The following is a 23,552-nucleotide window of genomic DNA, read 5'->3' on the forward strand; positions in this document are numbered from 1 at the left end:
TTTGCCTATGCATACTATCCCCACCATCTATTCCATCACCTGGTCTACAGCAGCACCCAATTGTATATTTTGTTCTGCTAGACTCTATCTCACACCAAAGTATGGAGTAATTACTTCGAAAAATTGCTAAATGAAACTAGCAGTAATGACAGCATAGTGATAAAAAAAACACTGACCAGGCATGCAATCAGGAATTTTCTACATATCCATACTTGAAGTAGAAAAAGACATCAAAGTCTGAAATGTGGAAAGGCAGCTGGAGTAGATGATATTTGACCAGAAATGCTCAAGTATGGAGGCATAAAAGTCTTACAGTGGCTACACTGCATAGTTCTGGAGTGCAGTGGCTACACTTTCGTCCCTCTGCCCAGGCCTGGACAGAGGGATGAATTCCAGATGATTGGAGTAGAGCTCTCATAGTACCCATATATAAAAAGGGAAATAAAACTGAAAGGGAGAATTACAGAGGCATTTCTCTACTGAGTGTTTCTGGTAAGATTTATGCCAGTATACTCGAGAAATGGTTCAGAAAGATTGTGGAAGGGAAGCTTGGTGAAGAACAAGCTTGATTCAGGCTAAAAAGAGGCTGTCAGGATCAGATTTTCATTTTACGACAAATAACTGAGAATCATGCGGAGGTTTCTGTGGTTAAGAAGTTCAATGGAATCATTCCGGTTTTGTGACCATATTTTTATTAAAAAAGACTGTTTTTTAAAACTAAACAAGTACTAAAAAACAACCCTGACAAGTTTTGTTAATCGTCAGATTAACATCTTCATGGGTAAAGATAACTAACAGTTTAAAGCACAAACTATAAGAAATTACGAAAAAACAAGTTCATTTATTGGTATTATGAACATCAAAAAAAGTTCATTAAAAAACCGAATAACAGATCTATACAACCACTAATACATGTAGGCTGGAAACAATGCTATTTGATGTCACGTGTGGTTCATTTTCACTCTGTCTGAGGTCTGAACTGGGTAAATTTTTAATAAACGCTGACCAAACTTGATTTAAAATTAAGCCTTGATTTTTGTTGCATTGTGTAGGAATTTTAATCATATTTGCTGCCTCTTTGAATTTTCTTGTTAAACAGTTTTTATCAATGTAGGACATGAAAATAAATAAACAAGACTTCAAGAATGCAGTCATCCTTCCTTATATCAAAAATGTAACAGATAAATTAGCCAAACTTCTCTACAAGTACAACATAAAAGTGACTTTCCTGCCACTTGAAAAAATATCAAAATCTCTTCATCTTCCGAAACCTCCACATCACCCAATGAAAAAGCAGGAGTTTATAATATTCACTATTCCTGTGGCATCTGCTACATAGGCCAGACGGGGAAATCCGCATGAGCGAAAATCAAAAGGACGTACAAAAAAAAGAGAGAAAATAAGTCTGGCTTGGCATTTCACACAGCTTCTACTGGTCATGATGTACTCTGGAACAGAACAAATATGTCCTACACTGAAAAGAAAATTCAAAGAGGCATCAAATATGATTAAAATTTTCACACAATGCAACAAAAGTCAAGTTTGGTCAGCATTTATTAAATATTTACCCAGTTCAGACCTCAGACAGAGTGAAAGTGAACCACAGAATGCGACATCAAATAGCACTGTTTCCAACTAACACGTATTAACGGTTGTATAGATCTGTTATTCAGTTTTTTAACAAACTTTTTTGATGTTCATAATACCAATAAATGAACTTGTTTTTTCGTAATTTCTTATAGTTTGTGCTTTAAACTTATCTTTACCCCCAAAGATATTAGTCTGACGACTAACGAAACTTGTCGGGTTTGTTTTTTAGTACTTAGTTTTAAAAGACAGTCTTTTTAAATAAAAATGTGGTCACAAAACCGGAATGATTCAATTAAAATAGTTGAGAAATCATGGGAATATAACAAAGTTTTGTAGATTTGGAAAAAAGCATATGACAAGATGCCAAGAGAGAAGCTATTCAAAATACTACATATAAGGCGTTATATAAAGCAATACTTTATTTGAGTTGTAATTCAGCAGCTAGAATTGAAGGAAGTACAGGAAGATGGTTTTATATTAAATCTGGTGTCAGACAAGGATGTACATTATCCCCTCTGTTATTCATTATCTGTATGGATCACATTATGAAGGAAAGTGGTATTTAATCTGATATCAAAATTGGAGATGTTAATGCAGCTCTTTGCTTTATACGAATGATGTTATACTTCTAAATAAATCTGCTACAAGTCTGCAAGATTCCCTGACTAAATTGAATAACTGTTGTAATTGATATGGTATGAAGGTCAGCAATAATAAGGCAAAGACAATGAAAATAGGCAGAAGAAAATATCAACTGCATTGTGAATGGAGAATCTAAAGAACAAGTAAAACATTTCAGCTACATAGGCATGATTTTTAGTGAAGATGGTAAATTAAATATGGAAATAGACAACAGGATCAACAAAGCTGGTATGGTAGGAATTCAACTGAATAAATTTATATGGAATAAGAGAGAAATTAGTTAAAACACTAAATTAGCTGTATACAAGACAGTGTTAATACCAATTTGAACTTATGGATCTGCGAGCTGGGTTAGAAGTAAAACACTTGACCAAAGACTAGAGACCACAAATATGAGAGTCCTGAGAAAGATTAGAGGGGTGAATGGAGCATTAGTGGCAATGTCATATTAAAAATGAGGATATTAGGAAAGAACTTAACATTGAACTTCACATCCAGGAACATGTTAACAGAACTAATCCCAATTGTTATGGTCACTTAAACAGAATGGGAGAGGAAAGATTAGCAAAACAAGTGTTCTCTGCCAGGTTGGGCAGGAAAAAGACTCAGAGGATGACCAAGATATAGGTGGATTGATAAGGTAAAAAGTGCCTTAGAAGATAGAAATATAAGATCCGACAATGTTGGAGCCTTGACAGGTAATAGATTGATTTGGAGGAAAATTGTAGATAGGAAGTTAGTAATGATGTAAATTTTTCATGTAGTACTATCATATCCTGTACACCCCTTGAGGTTACATGCCAGGAATTTGATATGAATGATGCAGCCACGGTTGTATTATTGTAGAAGCACACTTATAGAAGAATATTATAGCTTCCAATTATATGATTATATATTTGGTGTTATCCTTTATCCAAGTGTAAGCAAACAAAGTTTGCACCTGAAGTGCTTTCAGGACTGCAGCAACTCGTGGTAAACGTTGTACATTCTCATCACTTGCCTTAGTATCCCATAATGCAAAGCACATCTCCTTGCAGACATGTATGATGTTATGCTATTATATTATAGCTTATTTTTCATATTCATTATAAGTTACACAAATCATTATTCAAGAAGAAATTTTTATTAAAAAAAATGACTTAAAAAAAGCTGCATATGTACTGTATGTGACCATCAGGTTAAGATAATCTGAACAACAAGAACGGATGCAATGGAAGTATATTTTCAATGGCAAATCCCTGCCTCCCAACATAAAAGTAAAACAGAAATTTAATAAGTAGAGATAAACATTTATCAGCATTCAATTTCAACAGTGGATCTTGGATAACTGCTACTGTTTTTTTGTTTTTGTTTTTAATTAATACTAATTTGAAGCAATATATATGAGAGAATCGTTTTAACATCTTATATTAGCTAAGTTTACATATTAGCTAAGTGTAATATGTAAACTTAAAAGCACTGCCTATATCTGAAGTGTTATCTATAAGTATAAATCTTAATATGTTATGCCTTGATGCTAGGTTTTCCTCAATCTGCAATAAAAAATAACAGTTAAATTTATTATTTAACTGTTATGTTAGTTTTATTTAAGTTCATTATCTGTGTTATTAAGTTGCATGAAGAGTGATGTAAAAAATATTTTATTGCAATTGCATTAGGAAACAACAGTTTCATTTTGATCTCTATCACATGCCTAGTGATTTTTCCTCAGCAAGAAACAAAATACCTTCCCAAGAAAACATTATGGTGATATTACTTCTAAATGAGAAGAGGAGAGAGAACAGAAAAATGGAACAAAGCAAGAATGATATAAAAATAAAGTAGATAAAAGAAGGATAAAATGTAAACCAACCTTGCAAGTACTAAATTTCCAGTCTAGCATATTTTACTTTTAAATGGCTTTTTCATTATTTAGCTCCAATTTAATTAAGGCCAAATTTGTTGTTGGTTTAGTGTGCAATTTTCTCCAAATGCTCAAATGATTAGTTTACAAAGTGCTGGATGGTGGGGGAGGGAGAGAGGGAAGGGAGAGAAGTGTGCTACAGAATCTTGTCTATATATAAAAATATCCAGTTATACTGAAGCTAACACTAATACTATGTAACAGCACTTCCTCAAGATTGCTAAGAATATTAACAGACTGTCTGTTCAAGCATTTGTACTTATAAAGACAGTAATACTAATAGTAACTAAATATTGATAGTTTTTAATTAAAACTCAAAAGAATTATTTCACCATTGATCTCAAGCTAGCTTTAAAACTAATGAAGAAAATCTGAAAATATTCATACCTGCATTAATATGATATATTAATGTTGACTCCAATTTCTTTTCCACATCTTGTATCTTTAATGTTGGTAGACAGGATAGATCTTCTTGTTTCCGTTGTGTTTTAGCTAACTGCAAACCTACAAAAGTCACACGGCATATATAACAATAATTTCTGTGGTATGCCACATCAAATACATTCAACAACAAATCAATATTGACACGCTGATTGGAATATTGCACATGGAAAGCAACAAAACACTGAGAAGGTAATAAAAAAGAAAAAGTTAGAGAAGCACACAAATTACATCATGATAATGATTCAAATAATTTATTGTTGCGTTACTAATATTTCACATAACTTCAAACCAGTATCTTCAGAGCAAAAATTACAACAAGGGTAAAACACACACACATAATCCAGTAATTCAGAAACAATTTAAATTGTAACTGAAAAGGTACTAATGTCCTATCCAGATGCTCTCTAGGAGTCAGATAAAAAATGAAGTTAAAGACGTTAAAAGTAGTTTTAAAATGACTGTCTCTAAAATTTTCTATAGCAAAATTAAAATTAAATTAAGATTATTAAAATTATCTTTGGCAGATATAATGAAGCCATAGTTAGTGTGATTATGGTTGTGTTTAACAGCTGATGCAGATTCTAAAAAGCTCTCAGCCTATTATGGATATCCCTATGAAGTTAAATGACTCATCACAGTAGACCAGTACTAATCATTATTCAAACAATATCTATTATACCCTTCCTTTGATTTGTTCACTGTTGGGACACACAGGCGAGAGAGTGGTTGTTTATTTGAAGTAATCGGGTGTGAGATTAAGACCAATAAGACAAAATATACAGTTATTGTTGCTATAGGCCAGGGAGTTACACAAATGATCTGGAATATATGTATCGCCAAATTAGTACAGTTCAAAGGATTGATATGGGGGACTTCAACTATGGAGATAGAGACTGGAAGGAAGAAAGATCACATGGCAGAAAGGAAATAGAATTTATACACCTGCTGAGAGGTAATTACTGAATGCAGCATGTGACAGGAGGGACTAGGAGTGGGAGAGTATTGGACCTGGTCACAGGATCAGAAGAGCTATGGTGACAACAATGCTTCCAATTGGTGAAAGTGACCATGAGGTCTTGACTTGGGAGGCTGTACAACACGAAAAATATTCTATCAAGAAGGGATATATTTGTGGAACTACAAGGCAGGTAATTATGACATACTTAGGAAAAAGCTTAATTCTGTACCATGGCATAAAACACTGCAGGGTAAGGATGTTAGTAGTGCATGGGATATAGTTTTAGATGGATGAGTAATATCATTAAGCACGAGCTGCAAAAGAAGAAAACACTGTGGAGAGTATATAAAGACAAGCATGGCAAGGAAGGTAAAATCAGATTATGAGAAGAATTTAGTCAAGCAGGCCAAAGGAAATCCCAAAGAGTTCTTTTATTATGTGGCAAGTAAGAAGAAGAATGACTATGGAAGATTAACCTTTATTTATTTATTTCGTATCCAAACACAAGTGGTACAACATTATTTACAACAAATTAGGATACTTTACAAATGAGAACAGCTTAAATTTGATAGGTGAATTATACAGGGAATAATAATATGAAAAAAGAAACTACACATAAGTTATATACAATAAATATGGTCAGATGTTCCTCCAGTATCTTGCGTAATCAACTGCTGTTTCTGTGCAGGGTATAAGGTCCTCTTTTGGCAAGGTGATTAAAGAAAGGGACAAGAAAGAAGTTGTTCCATGGACTGGGTTGTCCCACACCAAATGCAAGTGATCGAAGATTAACCTTAGTGAGTGATGATGTCATGAAGAGACAGAAGAGGATAAAATAGTTGAGTTACTGAGTGACGTGACCACTTTGAAAGCATATATTTTCCTAGTGAGGTTACTGCTTTAACCTATGTGACACACTTATGTGGGAACAGAGCTGGATGAATTGGAGATTCTTAGGATATTACAGAATCTCAATGTAAATACAGCTGTGGGATTAGATGGGATATCAGTTAGGGTTTTGTGAGAATGTGCAAGGGAACTGGCAATGCCTTTGATAAGCTGTTTAATTTAAGTCTCAGCTCTGCTAGAGAGTTCCAAGGGAGTTGAAAGGGAGCAAAATTATTCCTTTGCATATTCCTTAGTAATTTACTAACTTTTTATAATAGAGTAACAGCTGAGTTGGATAAAGGAAATGGCTACATGATGATTTTGCAAAGGCATTTGACAGAATACCATATGGAACACTGTTACACAAATTAGAACAAATGGGGATGAATATGACACTGGTTAAGCAGATAAGAGGGAGGTTCTAAGACTACAGTAGCAAATTATAGACCAATCAGTATTTCAGGTGTGGTGGTAAAAGTACTAGAAAAATTGGTAAAAAAAGAGAATAAGAATGGGTAGATAAAAAACTGTATGAGGGCCAACATGACTTTGTGAAGGGTCAGTCATGCCTTAGTAATTTACTAACTTTTTATAATAGAGTAACAGCTGAGTTGGATAAAGGAAATGGTTACATGATGATTTTGCAAAGGCATTTAGACAGAATACCATATGGAACACTGTTATACAAATTAGAACAAATGGGGATGAATATAACACTGGTTAAGCAGATAAGAGGGTGGCTGCTGGACAGATATCAAAGAATGGTATATGGAGGGGGCAGAATCGAAGCAAAAAACAGGTGACTAGTGGTGTGCCACAAGGTTCAGTGCTGGGACCATTGCTGTTTAATTTGTACATAAATGATACAGGAAATAACATGAAAGGAAATATTCAATTGTTTGTTGATGATGCAAAATTAGGTAGAATAATAGTTAATCAAGGCGATGTGGAGAGCTTGCAGGATGATTTAAATAGGCTGTCAGCATGGGCAAAAGTTAATGAGCATCACTTTAATGTCGAGAAATGTAAAGTTATGCATTTTGGGATAAATAGATTACAAGCTTTGTATCACATTGATGGCACTGTACTCCAGGAAATAGATGAAGCTAGAGATTTAGGGGTGGTGATAAACAGAGAGGATATATTGCTAAGATAGCCTACAAGATTGCTTGGCTATTGAAAAACACATCAAGAAGTAGAGATAAGGAAGTTGTTATTCCTCTTTATAAGGTCTTGATATGTCCACATCTGGATTACTGTACACAAGTCTGGTCTTAACAAGTCCCTGGGTTTCTTTGAGATGAGGAAGCAGTGGAGAGAATTCAGAGGCAAGTGACCAAGATGGTAAGTGGCCTGTGGAATGTTCCCCTATGAGGATAGAGTGAAGGTGTGCGTGGATTGCATAAGTTGGTTGACAGGAGAAAAAGAGGGGGATATGATAGAAACATTTAAGTTGCATAAAGGATTTTATAAGACAGATGAAGGGTAAATGTTTCAGCATTTGGCTAGAGGGACCAGAAAAAGGGGTCATCTCTGGATGTTGAATAAAGGTGTGGTCAGTAGGGGTGTTAGGACTAGATTTTTTTGCTCGGAGAGTGGTGAATGAGGGAAATGGTTTGCCAGAGTCAGTTGTGAGTGCTTTTTCTGTTAATGGGTTCAAGGAGAGGTATGATAGATTGTGTGGACAGACTGGTCTCCTGTGCTGAGTCTTCGGACTCCATGGAGGTGCAAGTATAATAATAATTTGGTATTTTTCTTTCTTTAAATACTGCTAAGGACTCAGTGAGGAAGGCCATACATCATCCTCATAAGCTGCCATACCTTCTCTTAAACTCAACTTAAAGTAGATGAAATCACCACTTAACAGGCAAACTGATCCACTCACTTACTGCTCTGCGAGAGAAAAATACACTCTTTTCCCCAAGTCGTATTTGTAATTTTTACTATGTGACCTTTGAACTTCAAATTCTTATGCACCATAACTCCATTAGCCTCATCAGTTTCTTGTAATATAGTTCTGCTAATATAATATGCCTCTGGAAATCTCATCATCCTGAAGTGCATAACATTACACTTACTAACATTGAATCGACAGACATTATCATTTGCCCACATTTCCAGATTATTCATTCTGTAAGTGCTGATATTTTTGCAATATCAGCAAACCATTGAACATTCCCTGTCAGGTCCTTACCAAAATCATTAATGTACGGATTGAACAAAGATCCAAGGATTAATCCTTGGACCTTTGGACTAAGAGAGGTCATGTTTTAGCAGTTTGCTGATATTTTATAACATTGTTATGGTTGAGTTGGATAAAGATAATGGATATGTATTGATACTGTTCGACATTGCTAAGGAATTTGATACAATGTCATATGACTGGAAGATAAACTCTTGACTTGGATAAGGAGATGGTTGATAGATAGGTATCAGAAAGTGGTATATGGTGAGTGTGAATCTGGCAGATTTGTGACTAGTGGTATACCCGAGGGATCACAAATCTGTCAGATTCACACTCACCATATACCACTTTCTGATACCTATCTATCAACCATCTCCTTATCCAAGTCAAGAGTTTATATTCCAATCATATGGCATTGTATCAAATTCCTTAGCAACGTCGAACAGTATCAATGCATGTCCATTATCTTTATCCAATTCAACCATAACAATGTTATAAAATATCAGCAAACTGCTAAAACATGACCTCTCCTAGTAAACTTGTGCTATTCCTTACAGAGCATAGCTTGTTTGTCATAGTCCATTTCTATATGAGAGTTCCTACCAACTTCTCTAAAATTTTCACCACCACCACTCCAGAGATACCAATAGGTTAGTAGTTAGACATACTATCATATATATTCTTTCCATTCCTGGTATCTTTCCTGAGCTGAGTTTTGTATAACTCAAGTTATACTAACATGTCAAGGGCTTAATCCATCTGGATGAACATTTTCTTTAGCACATGTGCTAAAATTGCCAAATTTTTATCTATGTTATGCAACGGCTCTTTAATCTCATTCTCGTGCACCTCTGTCTCTTCATTCAATGTAGTAGCACTTTGCACCATGGCACATACACCTGGTTGACAGATTTCAATAAAATAAGCAGTCATTATTTGAACAATCTTATCAGATTCTCACATATATTTTATTTATTCCAGAAGATTTCCTATTTTTTTAGTGTTTTTCCCCAATATCTTTTTTCTGTTATTTCAAAGGTTACATTGTTTCAGATCCTTCTTATGATGTCCATAAGGAGGATCTGATCCTGACTATCTCTGTTTGGACTGAACACAGCTTGTTCTTCCCCAAGCTTCTCCCCCACAATTTTTCTTAGCTGTTTCTCAAGAATACTTGCATAAATCTTAACAGGAACACTCAGTAGAGAAATTCCTCTTAAATTCTCACATTCAGTTGTATTTCCATAGAGAGAGAGAGAGAGAGAGAGAGAGAGAGAGAGATGGAAAGGAAAGAACATCTATTTAGGAAGGAAAGATATCGACTACGAAAAGAAGTGGATAGATATAGACCAAAGGGAAAGAGAGAGAGTGTGTGAGGAAGACCAGTGAAGCTAGAACAGGCAAATGCCTAATCCTTGAAAGGAGAAAAAGTTTTATTTCCCTTTTTTATAGATGAGTATTATGAGTGCTCTACTCCAATCATCTGGATTTCCCTCTGACCAGGTCTTCTGAATTATGCAGTGTAGTAGACACTGTAAAATTTTTATACCTCCATATTTTAGCATTTCTGATTGAATATCATCTACTGAGCTTCTTTTCCACATTTCAGGTTTGTGATAGCTTTTTCTACTTTGAGTACAGATTATATATTCCAGATGGCATTTCTGTTGAGTGTTTTCCACTACCATGCTATCACTGATTGTGTCATTTAGCAGTCTTTCAAAGTAATTATTCATTACATCAAGAATATCTTTATCTTCAGTTTTTATGTGCCCTTTATCATCTCTAATTCTTCTTACAGTACTCTTTCCATGGATGAAAGATACCAGGAGACTATTGAAAAAGCATCCAGAATATTTTATCACCTTCTTGATATTTTATTTTCTATGTTTTTTGCCAAAGTCTCCCCATGACTTTTGTTTAGCTAATTTTACAATGCTTTGCTTTCTTACATTTTTCTCTGCATTTCTTAAGAGTATAAGCGGACTTACTTGCCAGGATATTTTGGTATGCTTTCTTCTTTTCCTTGACTGCCTCTTTAACTTCCCGAGTCCACCTTGGAGTTCTGATTTTTCTATCCTTGCAGATTACCTCACCACTTGTCTCTCTGGCTGAATCGATTAAAGCTTTCTTTACAGTTTGCCACTGAATTCCCAAGGTTTGGGTCTTGTTTTTCAAACTCTTTCAGTTTTTTTTGAGTAATGTTTGTATATTTGAGTCTACGGTTCCCATCTGATAGCAGTTCAACTTTTATTTGAATCAAAATTTTCTTATACACCCATCTTTTCATTATGAAGTTCATTTTATCTTGCTCAACATTAAATGGCGATCACTTCCTATTTCAAATCCTCTGCATACTCTCATGTCCTGAACTAGTGGGAAAACATCACTGTCAACAATAACATAGCAATGAGACTTTTCTTATTCCTTGCATCTTCTCTCCATGTGAATTTGTGCACATTTTTATATTGGAACATGGTGTTAGTAATAAGTAGTCCATATCTTGCGCAGAAATCTAGCAGGAACTTACTATTATATTATTAGCTTTGCTTTTTTCTTCAAATTTGGACTATACTAATAATATTTAATAATTCCACCCCCCCTTTCCTTAGTTTTAAATGCAATATTCTGCTCGATATACTATATTCTTGTACTCGTTCTCTTGCATCTATTTATGTATCATTATTTCAACTCCTTCAATTGCTCTTTCATGTTTTTTACCCTGCTATATATCAATAAATCAATGACAAAAGCTTTAAATATTGCTTTCAAAGGATTGCATAATATATGTAAATCACTCAAATATTATAATAAAACCAAAATAAAGATCTTCATTAGCAATGTCATGGCAATTTTCTTATATGGAAGCTAAATTAAATAGTTTCAAAGTTAATGCATAAAACATTAAAAATATTCTGGCATCAACATATAACAAATTACATAAATGGAAAGAGCAAAGAAGTATAATCATGAAATGAAAGATGCAGACTGGAATGAATTGGACATGTACTGAGAATAAACAGAGGAGAAATTTCAAAAGTGGCTTTGACATAGATCCCAGAAGGAAAAGGCCTACACTAACTTGGCAAAGAATGATAGATAAAGAAAGAGAGATGGATGGCTGGGAGAGCAGAAATAGTTGTAAACAACAGAGTTAACTGAACAGAATTGATTTTGACCTCATATGCCACCAGGGACGAATATTCTGGGTGTGCTAGGTGTGCGGTACTCATCCACGAAATATCAGTATCACTGATATTATATTTTTGCATTTATTCCCGTTAAAGACTCCCCTGATTGTTTGCAGACTTCGCGTGATTCCTAAAATTAAACACAATATACTGTACTAATGCTTCATTGCCGTCTTCACAAGGTTAATGAATCATTAGTGATTCATGAAGAGGGCACTTTTTGATGCGTAAACGTTACATCTGCATTAATAGCCTGGGTGTGCTTTCAAAATACACACACCTTTAAGTCCTTTGAAAAAATGTAAAGAGAGTGCAGTAGGTCAAATTCTTAGCGTTCTAATATTTTTAAACCTCGTACTTTCATACATCGATAAAAATGCAATCATACAGTCATGGACGTCCGTGGGGGTAAACAGGGCACTTCCCCCGGGATCGAGTAAAAAATTCCACAAATTATAATCGTCAAAGTGATTGAGATATGTAACCTTACACCCTCGACCATGAGAATCTTTGTCTGTCTTAAAATTTTATTATGGGTTGGCCTGTTTCAGCCCACGGCAGGGTAGCCATAGAACTCGTATTTTATTGCAGCAATAAAACACATGTTCCTGTTTTTGATTCATCTTTTTCTGATTCATGAAAAAAAATGTTCATTACTGTTGTGAACAGCGACCAGTTCATTTGCCCGGTGTCTAGTGAGTCACTGAATGAAGTGTGAATTGTAAATTTATAGTGAAACAAATTTAAAAAGAAAAATACATTTTTAAACTGTAAGTGTATGTAATTTAATATTATTTTACTTGTTAGTTTTATGATTTTTTTTTTTTGCTTTTAAACTGAAATAATTTAATTTAGGGTTTTGGGATTAATTAATTAGTTGATTTTTAATAAAATATGCTGGTCAATTTTTTTATATATGAAATTGTGCTAAAAACTGTATTATTTCCGATTATTTTTTTCCCCAAGAAATAAAGATATTTAAAATCGATGTAAAATGAAAATAATGTATTTATAGTTTACATTGACAAATAATTATATCAAAAAAAAAAAAAAAAAAAAATGATAAAAGACGTTTTTTGATGTAATTATTTGTCTCCAAGCTCCCCCCCCCCCCAGAAAATTTTTTGCTCATGCATATGGTCAAATTGATGTGAAATTTGTAGCGCGGGTTGCGTAACCCACACAACAGCACACCAAACCAAAATGGGCATGTGACGCCACTGTGTGCCACAGAATATGAAAAGAATATGTAGGCAGACAGGCAGGTATTAATGCGTAATTGCTAATTTGCTTTATTCCTTGGCCTTTATTCTTTGTCTCTGATACTGATATTTTTTAAATTTAATGTTAAAAATTATAATATTACATTTTTAAAAATTTAATGTTAAAACTCTAATTTTAATGATATGTTTTTCAAGTTCTCAAATAAATTTGTCTTCTTTTCTGTCAGTGATCTTACATTCCAGGTGTTCATTTGTAGTATTTCCTCTTTTAGTTTTTCATTTTCTTATTCTGTTCCTAATCAGTTCCAATACACCAGTACAGTCTTTCAAACTTTGGTTTCTTTGAGCAATGTTCTCTGGCAAGCTGCTAACCAAACTAGAAAACACCTCTTATGTTGATTGGGTATACTGATGTGGTTCTTCATACCTAGAGTGCTCCTTCTAGAAGTACACACTTCTAGTATGCTTTACCTTTCATTTCCGACAAATTATGGAGATACAACTGTGTTAGAATTAATTACTTTAATTTTCCAACGTTTCAACCTTCATATTAAGGTCATCATCAAGCCATCTTACGACACACGAAACTTGTCAGGTTTTAATTGCTTATTTTTAATACACTCCTTATTTATATTACAATGTGGTCTCAATACCAAAAACTTCTCACACACAATCAAAGGCTATTTAAGAGCTGCATAGATTTCATCAAATCTCTCGATATGTCCCAAAGCAGGTGAAAACAGCAAAATCTTCATCAAAACTATGCAGAATCTATTATGAAATTGTTAATATAAAATTAGAATTTAAAAAAAAAAATGTTTTATTCCACTTGGGTCTGTATAACATGATTTTAATGATTTGAGAAAATAAGAAGGTACTTGCCTTCTTTAAAAATCTTTTCTTTATCACATTCAGTGAGATCACTGACTTTACTCTGTAGAAGTTCTTGTTCTGCTTTCTTTTGGATTTCTTCATAATCTTCTTTTGGACTCATTATAAGGGTTAATTTATGAGAATTCCTCTTTAAATAAAAAAGAATTATGAGAATTATGGAAGCATATTTCATAATTAAATGGAAAGATAATAAATATTCATTTGTTCGACATTTTGAATGAGTCATGTCAATGAAATCCTTCATTAAAAACTAATAAAAAGGTAAATTACAGTCTCTTTGGTATACAGTGTTTTCTGACAATTCATGCATTAAATTTTCACTTCACAAACTATCTTTCAAACAATACTAAACTGTGGTAGCACTGTAGTATTGCAAGACAAACCAAGAAAGAAACTGTTCATTCTATGCAGAATTTTTAAAACTAATAAGCAGTTTTGCAAAGAATACTAAGGTAGAGACTTAATTTCCTTTTCTCTGGAATTCTGCAAAATCTCCTTTTCCTCTCCTTATTCTGTGAGGGTATCAACTATCTCCCTGCCTCCTGAAGATCACTTATGGAGTCCTTTAGGTGCTAAAACAGCTGTATAATAATCAAATTAGTTTGGGAAATATTCCTGTATGACTTTTAGATTCAAACACTTTTTCAAAACAGTTGGGCCTCTGACAATTATTGTTTCCCATATTTTGGGAAAACGACCCAGAGGAAGACCAAGATATAGGTGGATTGATACAGTACAAAGTGCTTAGATGATAGAAATATAAGATCTGATAATGTTGGAGTCTTGACAAGTAACAGACTGATTTGGAGGAAAATTGTACATAGGAAGTTAGTAATGATGTAAATTTTTCATGTAGTACTATTTCACATCTACTCTGGACAGCATCATTCGAAAAATTGACATGAAAGATGGAATAAACATTGATGGTGAAATGTTAAATATCCTATTATTCGCCGATGATGTGGTATTAATATCTCACTCACCCAAACTCTTAGAATCAGTGCTGAATAACATAAGCCAAAACTGCCAAAAAATTGGATTGGAAATACACCTGGACAAAACAAGATGGATGAAAAACAAATACTGTAAAGATCATACAATCACTCTAGAATCTCACACCATTGAAAAAGTTGAAGAATACATCTACCTCGGCCAGTCCATAAAAATGAATAATGATATATCAAATGAATAGCAAGGAGAAAAAGAGCTGCTTGGATAGCTTCACCAAAATAAAATCAACAATTACCAACCAAAACATAGATATAGAAATAAGAGCCCATCTTTTCAATAGTCACATCTTACCAGCATTAACTTATGGAAGTGAAACATGGAACACAACTTTAAAAGAAGAACAAAGCAGCTTAATAACAACTCAATGTGCAATATAAACAAAATAGACCACGTAAGACACACAGAAATCAGGAAGAAGTCTGGACTCACAGACATAATAAAAGCAATCTACAGCAGCAAAAGAAGATGGACAGGACATCTCGCCAGAATGAGAGACAACAGATGGACAGTCAGAGTTACAAACTGGTATCTGAGAGATACCAAAAGAAAACCTGGAAGACCCAATGATTAAGAAAGTTGGAAGAAAATGGAGAAGAAAGGCCCAAGATAGGAATAGTCTGGACTCTTTATGACCTGCAGTCATGGAGAAATCCTGACTGAAATCACAGGTCCATCAAGGTAAGTACTATCATATCCTGTACACCCCTTGGGGGTACATGTCAGGAATTCGATAATGATGATATTTTGGGAAGTTTAATGGATCTTTAATACCGAATTTATTTAAATTCGGTTGATTTCTGAGCCACTGTAGATTCTAAAAACAATCTTTCCTTTTTTAAATTTATTATGGTGGAGAATGGTGGTTTTCTTCAAGGAGATACTGTGGTTTGTATTCAATACATGGTCTGCAAGGCCAGATTGACCATAGTAATGATTGCAGATGTACAATTTGTGTTCTTCTAAATGGATGGTCACTGATCTACCTGTCTGTCCGTCCGAAGTAAGTCAACTTGCAGGAACAGGGTACGTTATATACTCCAGGCACAGAGAGAGAGAGAGAGAGGAGGGAGCTGATCTTTGGTGGAATGGATAAAGGTAGCAACTTTCCGATGCAGCTTAAAAGCTGTATAGAGGTTGTACTTTTTTTAAAGACCTGGCTATTTTTTTCTGATGTGCCACGGATGTAGGGGATAGTGATTGCATTTCTGAAATACTTCTGAAGGGATGGATAATTTTTTTTAATCCTGTAAAGTTTAGAGGACATACTGCTAAGGTTGCCCATAAGCTTACTTGGCTATTGAAGAACACATTAACAAGTAAGATAAGGAAGTTGTTATTCCTCTTTATAAGCCTTGATATGCCAGATTTGGATTACTGTGCACAAGTCTGGTCCACCGGGTTTCTTGGGGATGAGGAAGCATTGGAGAGGATTCAGAGACGAGTGACCAAGATGGTGAGTGGCCTGTGGAATGTTCCCTATGAGGACAGATTGAAGGTGTGTGGATTGCAGAAGTTGGTTGATAGGAGAAAAAGAGGGGATATGATAGAAACATTTAAGTTGCTTAAAGGGTTTTATAGGGTAGATGCAAGGGAAATGTTTCAACACTTGGCTAGAAGAACCAGAACAATGGGTCATCCCTGGAAGTTGAATAAAGGTGTGGTAAGTAGGGGTAACTAAGGACATTTCACACTCTCATATTTATACAACAACATATATAACTCATCTTCATGCATGGTGTTCATACATGTGGTGAAAAATGTATAGGTAATCTGTTTACATATAGAGGTTGTCAACCAGCCACTCTGTCAACACACCTGCTTTAACCTCCAGTCTGTTGTAACCAGATCACAACTTTACTATAATTTATTTATTATCAATTTGCTTATTTTAATTCAATTAAACCCCCAACCGGCCACGACGTCTATAGATGTCGAGCTAAATCTGGATACGAAGCTCTAAAACCCATTGAATAACATGGATAAGAAGTGCATTTGGTGTCACCATTTCATCCACATTGGCCGGTAGGGAGGTTAATGTCTGGAAGATTACTGAAATTTCCAGTATCAATATACAATTTAAAAAAAAAAAAATTCATGAAGTGTTCATACAGTGTTGAAATTAATTTTATATTCAATAGATTACATTATATGGTTTATATTCACATTTATAAAGAAGTAAAATATTAGTTATGATTAATTCTATTAGATTTCATCTCACCTTAAAATATTGCTCTACTTTCTTTTGTAAGTATTGAGGATTACTTTTTAATTGCTGGCGGAACCACTGAATATGCTTGTTGATTTTCAATGCTTCTACGGGATCGCCCCCATGATTCCAAGGAAGATTCAGACCCTTTAAAAACATAAATAAAACATTAAACAATATAAGAATATAAATTTATTTAAAGAAAAAACTTAATTATCAATGAGATTTTTTAATGATAATAACTGATATTATTTCATCTTAAAAATATCATTTGATGTTATTACCATTTTTTTTATTATTTATTTTATTATTAATATCCAGGAAACAAAAGTATAAACATACTGGCCTGGTTGGCCAAATGATTATTATCTGCTCTCCAAGGGAGTGGTTGCAGGCTTGAATCCCACTGTGGACATAAATGTTTATGCTTGTCTTTAGGTGAGAGATGAATTTTATTGCCAAGTGTGAGACTACCACCTAGCTTATTGTTATTTTATTTTATAAAACTTCACACTGAAATTCAGTGCTACATACTATGGTCTACCAGAGCAAAGGCTGATGCCTTTACCCTAACATGCCAGAAAGGCCAAAGCCAAAATACACCAAGATCAATTCCACATCCGTATGAGGTATTCTAGAAGTCATTTGTTGGTGATGAGATATTTGCAGTGTGCCCATGTGCTCTGCAAAGCTCTAAGCAACAAGATCTTAATGTCTGCTGAAATAATGCCTATAGAAGTCAAGTCTTTGTAACTCTCATTGCACCATATGCCACAAAGGGAGATGGTAGCACTAGTGAAATGAGGAGCTGCCCCAAACTCCTCTTCAGTCTGTCGAGCAAGATCTATATTCTGCTCATAATATGAGACCTTGTTCATACGACTGACAACAAGTGGGTGCCCAGTACCTCTATCTGTGCATCGATGACCCGAACTCTTTCATCTTTCTTTGCAATTAAATCGAGCTTTCTAATACCAGCTATAGTCCTATAATGCAGTTCAACCGCAGTCTCCCAGCCTTTGTTTTTCAACTGGTTATTTAATATGGAGACCACGGCATTATGCCACTTCACCCAAATACCATGAGTTCAAAAACAACATTGGGCAATATGAAAAAGGGTTTCACAGTAGCGGCAACCTGCCCTATAACCACTGTCACCTCTGCCACCATGGAGTGTGCATGTCCTTATTTGACTTAATCAGGCATTGATCCTAGCCCAGATTAAGTCAATAAATTCGTAACTAAGTAGTAGGAGTCTTGTACCTTCCTGTACCCACTGATGCTGGTGAGGCACTAGATAAGATCCATAAAGTGATGCACTATCGACAGAACTATATAGCTGTGTAGCCCATTTTTTATGCTCTGCCAATGCAGTCTCTATCAGTTGACCTAGATTCTTGGTCCACCCTGCAGTATGAAGAAAGTCTTCCTGTATAGTAGGGCAATGAAATGCATCTCTGCAAATTTGAGAAGTGGATATTTCTAATTTCTTAATTCTATTATAATGGAGGAATGGGATAAGCGAGTGGAGGGTAGGGATACCAAGTCTGCCATCCTTCACCATGGCATGAAAATAGGCAACAAGAGTATCTAAAGGAAGCCTAAGCCATGAACGAACAGCAGAGCAAATAGCCCTATCCATACAGGACAGTACTGAGACATAGGCATGCCTGAGTATCAACTCATGATAGTACCTAGGGAGTAAATAATTTGAAAGGAGGAAAAGCCTTTGCTGGGGTTTGAGAGGAGCTTTTCTTAAAGATGACAAAGTATTTTTCTAAAGAGAAGGGAATAAGGCTGTCCTTTTGGTGTAAAGAAGATACTAAGGTATCTCCATTCCTCCTCATGTTCTGAAGGGACAAGTGCTAATGAGCAGGAGACTTCTCCACATTTATGGTAAGACCTCTAACACGAAAGAAGTCTACTGCCCAGTCAAGTAGTTCCTGCAGACCAACATTAGTGGAGGCCACGAGAATAAGGATGTCAACAAAGGCCATAGCATTTAAAGAAGCATCAAGAAAGTAACCAATATAGTTAGGTAGAGAATGAAGAAACTCAGTTTTAAACAGAAACTGTCATACCATACCACATTCTAGTAGCAAGGCTTATACGTTGGTCATACATAACTGGTAATTAGTTTACGGAATTAACAACGCATATAAAGTATATTAATTAAAGGTAACTTTAATAAATAACTTCTATATTTCGGCAACATCACGTTGCCATCTTCAGGAACAAAGATATGGTATGTACACACAGGCACTAATAAAAGCAAATGAGGGAGAAAGCAAGAAACTAATATTGTTCCTAAAGTCCTAATGTACCCTCTGGTGGGCTAATTTGGTTGACTTGGCAGTTGGGCTGAAGTTCTCAAAATGTAAGTCTCCCAAATTTGAGGTAGTTTCATACACCCAAATTTGTTGAGGTTAGGAACGTTTTTTAGAGCTGCTGAAGATTCCTTGAATAATCTCTCGTATTTGAACTTGCTGCGGTGTATTATTTTTGTTTTCTTCCAACGAATTCTATGGTGGGTATCTAAGGCATGGTCTGCCAGCCCAGAGTGGCTGTACTGGTGAAACCGGATGTAGTCTTTGTGTTCTGAAATCCTGATATTTGTTGTTCTGCCTGTTTGGCCAAAGTAGGACAATTTGCAGCTGCAAGGGACCTGGTATACACCAGGTAGGTCTAGGGGAAGTGGTTGGTAGAGCGGATAAGGGATGCCAACTTTTTATATGGTCTGTAACAGGAAGTAAGGTCATATTTTCTGAGGATATTGGTTATTTTCTCAGAGGTGCCCTGGATGTAGGGGATGGTGATAGATTTGGTGTAATCTTTATTGTGAAGGGGGGAGGGGATTGTGGTTTACTGGTTTGAGTATTTTTTGAATTTTTTTGGGGTTATAGCCATTGGCTAAGAAAGTGTTGTGGATGTGGTTTAGTTCAGTAATTAGGGCCTTGTCATCTGAGCAGATTAATTTTGCCCTGTTATATAGTGTTTTTATAATCCCATATTGTTGTGAGGGGGTGGGTGGGATTGCTGGTGAATGTATCTGCCAGTATGGGTGGGTTTTCTGTAAACAGAGAAAACCAAAGATCCATCAAGCTGGCGGGTGATTAAAGTGTCTAGGAAGGGGAGGGTGTTGTTTTCCTCTTTTTCTAAGGTGAACTGGACTCTGGGGTGTTGGTTGTTTAAGTGTGTTAGGAAGGAGTGGAGTGAGTCTGAGCCATGTGGCCAAACAGCGAACACATCATCCACGTAACGAAGCCAAATAGTGGGTTTTTGTCGGGCAGAGTTTAAGGCTTTCTCTTCAAAGGTCTCCATAAAGAAATTGGCCAAGGGTGGGGAAAGTGGTGAACCCATGGCTGTCCCCTCTATCTGTTTGTAGAACTTTCCTTGCCAAACGAAATAGCCTGTGTTCATTGTCAACTGAAATATCGCTGAGATATCAGGAGGAAACTTGGCTTGGATGAGCTCTAGGGTTTCTTTGAGTGGGACATTAGTGAATAGGGAGGAAACGTCAAAACTGACCATTATGTCAGTGTGTTGGAGTGAGAGGTTTTCTACACTGGCTTTAAAGTGGGCTGAGTTTTTTATGTGTGATGGTATGTTGCCAGTATAGTGTGTGAGCGTTTTGGCTAAATGTTTGGCATTTATATGTGGGGGAATCAATGCCATCAACTATGGGACGTAATGGCACATTTTGTTTATGTATTTTTGGGAGTCCATATAATCGGGGGGGTCTAGAGTTATAAGGTTTTAGTTTGTTAGTGACTTCCCTGGACTCCCCCCCCCCCCCCAATTATATGGACTCCCAAAAATACATAAACAAAATGTGCCATTACGTCCCATAGTGGATGGCATTGATTCCCCCACACTTAAATGCCAAACATTTAGCCAAAACGCTCACACACTATACTGGCAACATACCATCACACATAAAAAACTCAGCCCACTTTAAAGCCAGTGTAAAAAACCTCTCACTCCAACACACTGACATAATGGTCAGTTTTGACGTCTCCTCCCCTATTCACTAATGTCCCACTCAAAGAAATCCTAGAGCTCATCCAAGCCAAGTTTCCTCCCGATATCTCAGCCCTATTTCAGTTGACAATGAACTCAGGCTATTTCGTTTGGCAAGGAAAATTCTACAAACAGATAGAGGGAACAGCTATGGGTTCACCACTCTCCCCACCCTTGGCCAACTTCTTTATGGAGACCTGAAGAGAAAGCCTTAAACTCTGCCCCAAAAAAACCCACAGTTTGGCTTCGTTATGTGGATGATGTGTTCGCTATTTGGCCACATGGCTCAGACTCACTCCACTCCTTCCTAACACACTTAAATAACCAACACCCCATAGTCCAGTTCACCTTAGAAAAAGACGGAACCAACACCCTCCCCTTCCTAGACACTTTAATCATCCGCCAGCTTGATGGATCTTTGGTTTTCTCTGTTTACAGAAAACCCACCCATACTGGCAGATACATTCACCAGCAATCCCACCACCCCTCCTCACAATAATATGGGGTTATACAAACACTATATAACAGGGCAAAATTAATCTGCTCAGATGACAAGACCCTAATTACTGAACTAAACCACATCCACAACACTTTCTTAGCCAATGGCTATAACCCCAAAAAAATCCAAGAAATACTCAAACCAGTAAACCACAACCCCCCCCCTCCACAATAAAGATTACACCAAATCTATCACCATCCCCTACATCCAGGGCACCTCTGAGAAAATAACCAATATCCTCAGAAAATATGACCTTACTTCCTGTTACAGACCATATAAAAAGTTGGCATCCCTTATCTGCTCTACCAACCACTTCCCCTAGACCTACCTGGCGTATACCAGGTCCCTTGCAGTTGCAAATGTCCTACTTTGGCCAAACAGGCAGAACAACAAATATCAGGATTTCAGAACACAAAGACTACATCCGGTTTCACCAGTACAGCCACTCTGGGCTGGCAGACCATGCCTTAGATACCCACCATAGAATTCGTTGGAAGAAAACAAAAATAATACACCGCAGCAAGTTCAAATACGAGAGATTATTCAAGGAATCTTCAGCAGCTCTAAAAAACGTTCCTAACCTCAACAAATTTGGGTGTATGAAACTACCTCAAATTTGGGAGACTTGCATTTTGAGAACTTCAGCCCAACTGCCAAGTCAACCAAATTAGCCCACCAGAGGGCACCATTAGGACTTTAGGAACAATATTAGTTTCTTGCTTTCTTCCTCATTTGCTTTTGTTAGTGCCTGCGTGCACACACCATATCCTTATGTTCCTGAAGATGGCAACGTGACGTTGCCGAAATATAGAAGTTATTTATTAAAGTTACCTTTAATTAATATACTTTATATGCGTTGTTAATTCCGTAAATTAATTACCAGTTACATACCACATTCTATATAACTCAACCTATTTTAAAACCTGTATTGAAAATCTACCTTTAAAAAATACAGTTATACTGATAAACTTTGACATTACCTGACTGTTTACCAATATTCTGTTGAATGACAACTTAACACTTTTTAAAAACAATTTTCGTTTTGATATTTTGGATCTCTTTCCCTTTGCCATCAATTCTGGATATTTTTCTTGCAAAAATAAAATTTACAGACAGAGAGAACTACCAAGGGTTCCTCTCTCCTCATGCCCCACCTGCTAATATTTTCATGGAAAAATTTGAAAAACGAGCCATAGACCCCCCCCCCCCCACCATCAAATCTTCTAGCTAAGATATGTAGCAATGTGTTCTCTATTTGGCCTCATGACCCAGACACATTAGACTCCTTCCTCTGTCACCTCAATACATCCAAGAATCCAGTTTATGATGGAAAAGGAAACTAACAATAGCATACCCTACCTAGATACCTGAGTGACAGGCCATCCGAATGGTAACTGCACCTCCACTGTATAAGAAAACCCACTCACACAGGCAGATTCATCATTACTCCTCTCAACAATAGGGGATCATTAAAACTCTAAGCAATAGAGCTTACAATCCTTGTTCCAGTGGAACCCCTCTTTCAACAGAACCAGTGGTGGCCGGTGAAAATTTTAAGTGGCGGGGGGGGGGGGGGGCATATACAAAAAAAAATCTAATCAGTAATGAATTTATTAATAAATAAATTTACATATTAAAAATATTTCATCCTCACCACGAACAAACACCAATAATAAAAGTTTCGTATCCATAGCAATGACAAGCACAGACGAATATTGGCGTTAGATCGCGGTGCATCTGTTTCGTAATCTAAAGCGTTAATCAAACAATTCCAATTATTAACTATTCAATCAATGTCAAAACATAAGCTGTAACCTTTAACACGTTGTATTGCATTTATATAATGTTGTAAGCATTGTTATTATTTATAATACACAAACAAAATTTAAAATTTTCAT

General features: G+C 35.8%; 1 protein-coding gene across 1 annotated transcript in view; it reads right to left on the reverse strand.

The window, feature by feature from the left end:
• Positions 1-23,552, reverse strand: part of LOC150110408 (presequence protease, mitochondrial) — a 320,487-nt gene that overhangs the window by 103,652 nt on the left and 193,283 nt on the right. The window contains exons 13-15 of the mRNA XM_090393554.1: positions 17,148-17,282; positions 13,907-14,045; positions 4,523-4,639 (exon numbers count right to left, since the gene is read on the reverse strand). Of these exons, the coding sequence (XP_090249680.1) occupies positions 4,523-4,639; positions 13,907-14,045; positions 17,148-17,282 (391 nt within the window). The remainder of the gene's footprint in view (positions 1-4,522; positions 4,640-13,906; positions 14,046-17,147; positions 17,283-23,552) is intronic.

This window comes from Typopeltis vanoorti, chromosome 1 (assembly GCF_054136105.1).
Source record: "Typopeltis vanoorti isolate ZY-2024b chromosome 1, IOZ_Tvanoo_1.0, whole genome shotgun sequence".
Lineage (NCBI taxonomy): Eukaryota > Metazoa > Arthropoda > Arachnida > Uropygi > Thelyphonidae > Typopeltis > Typopeltis vanoorti.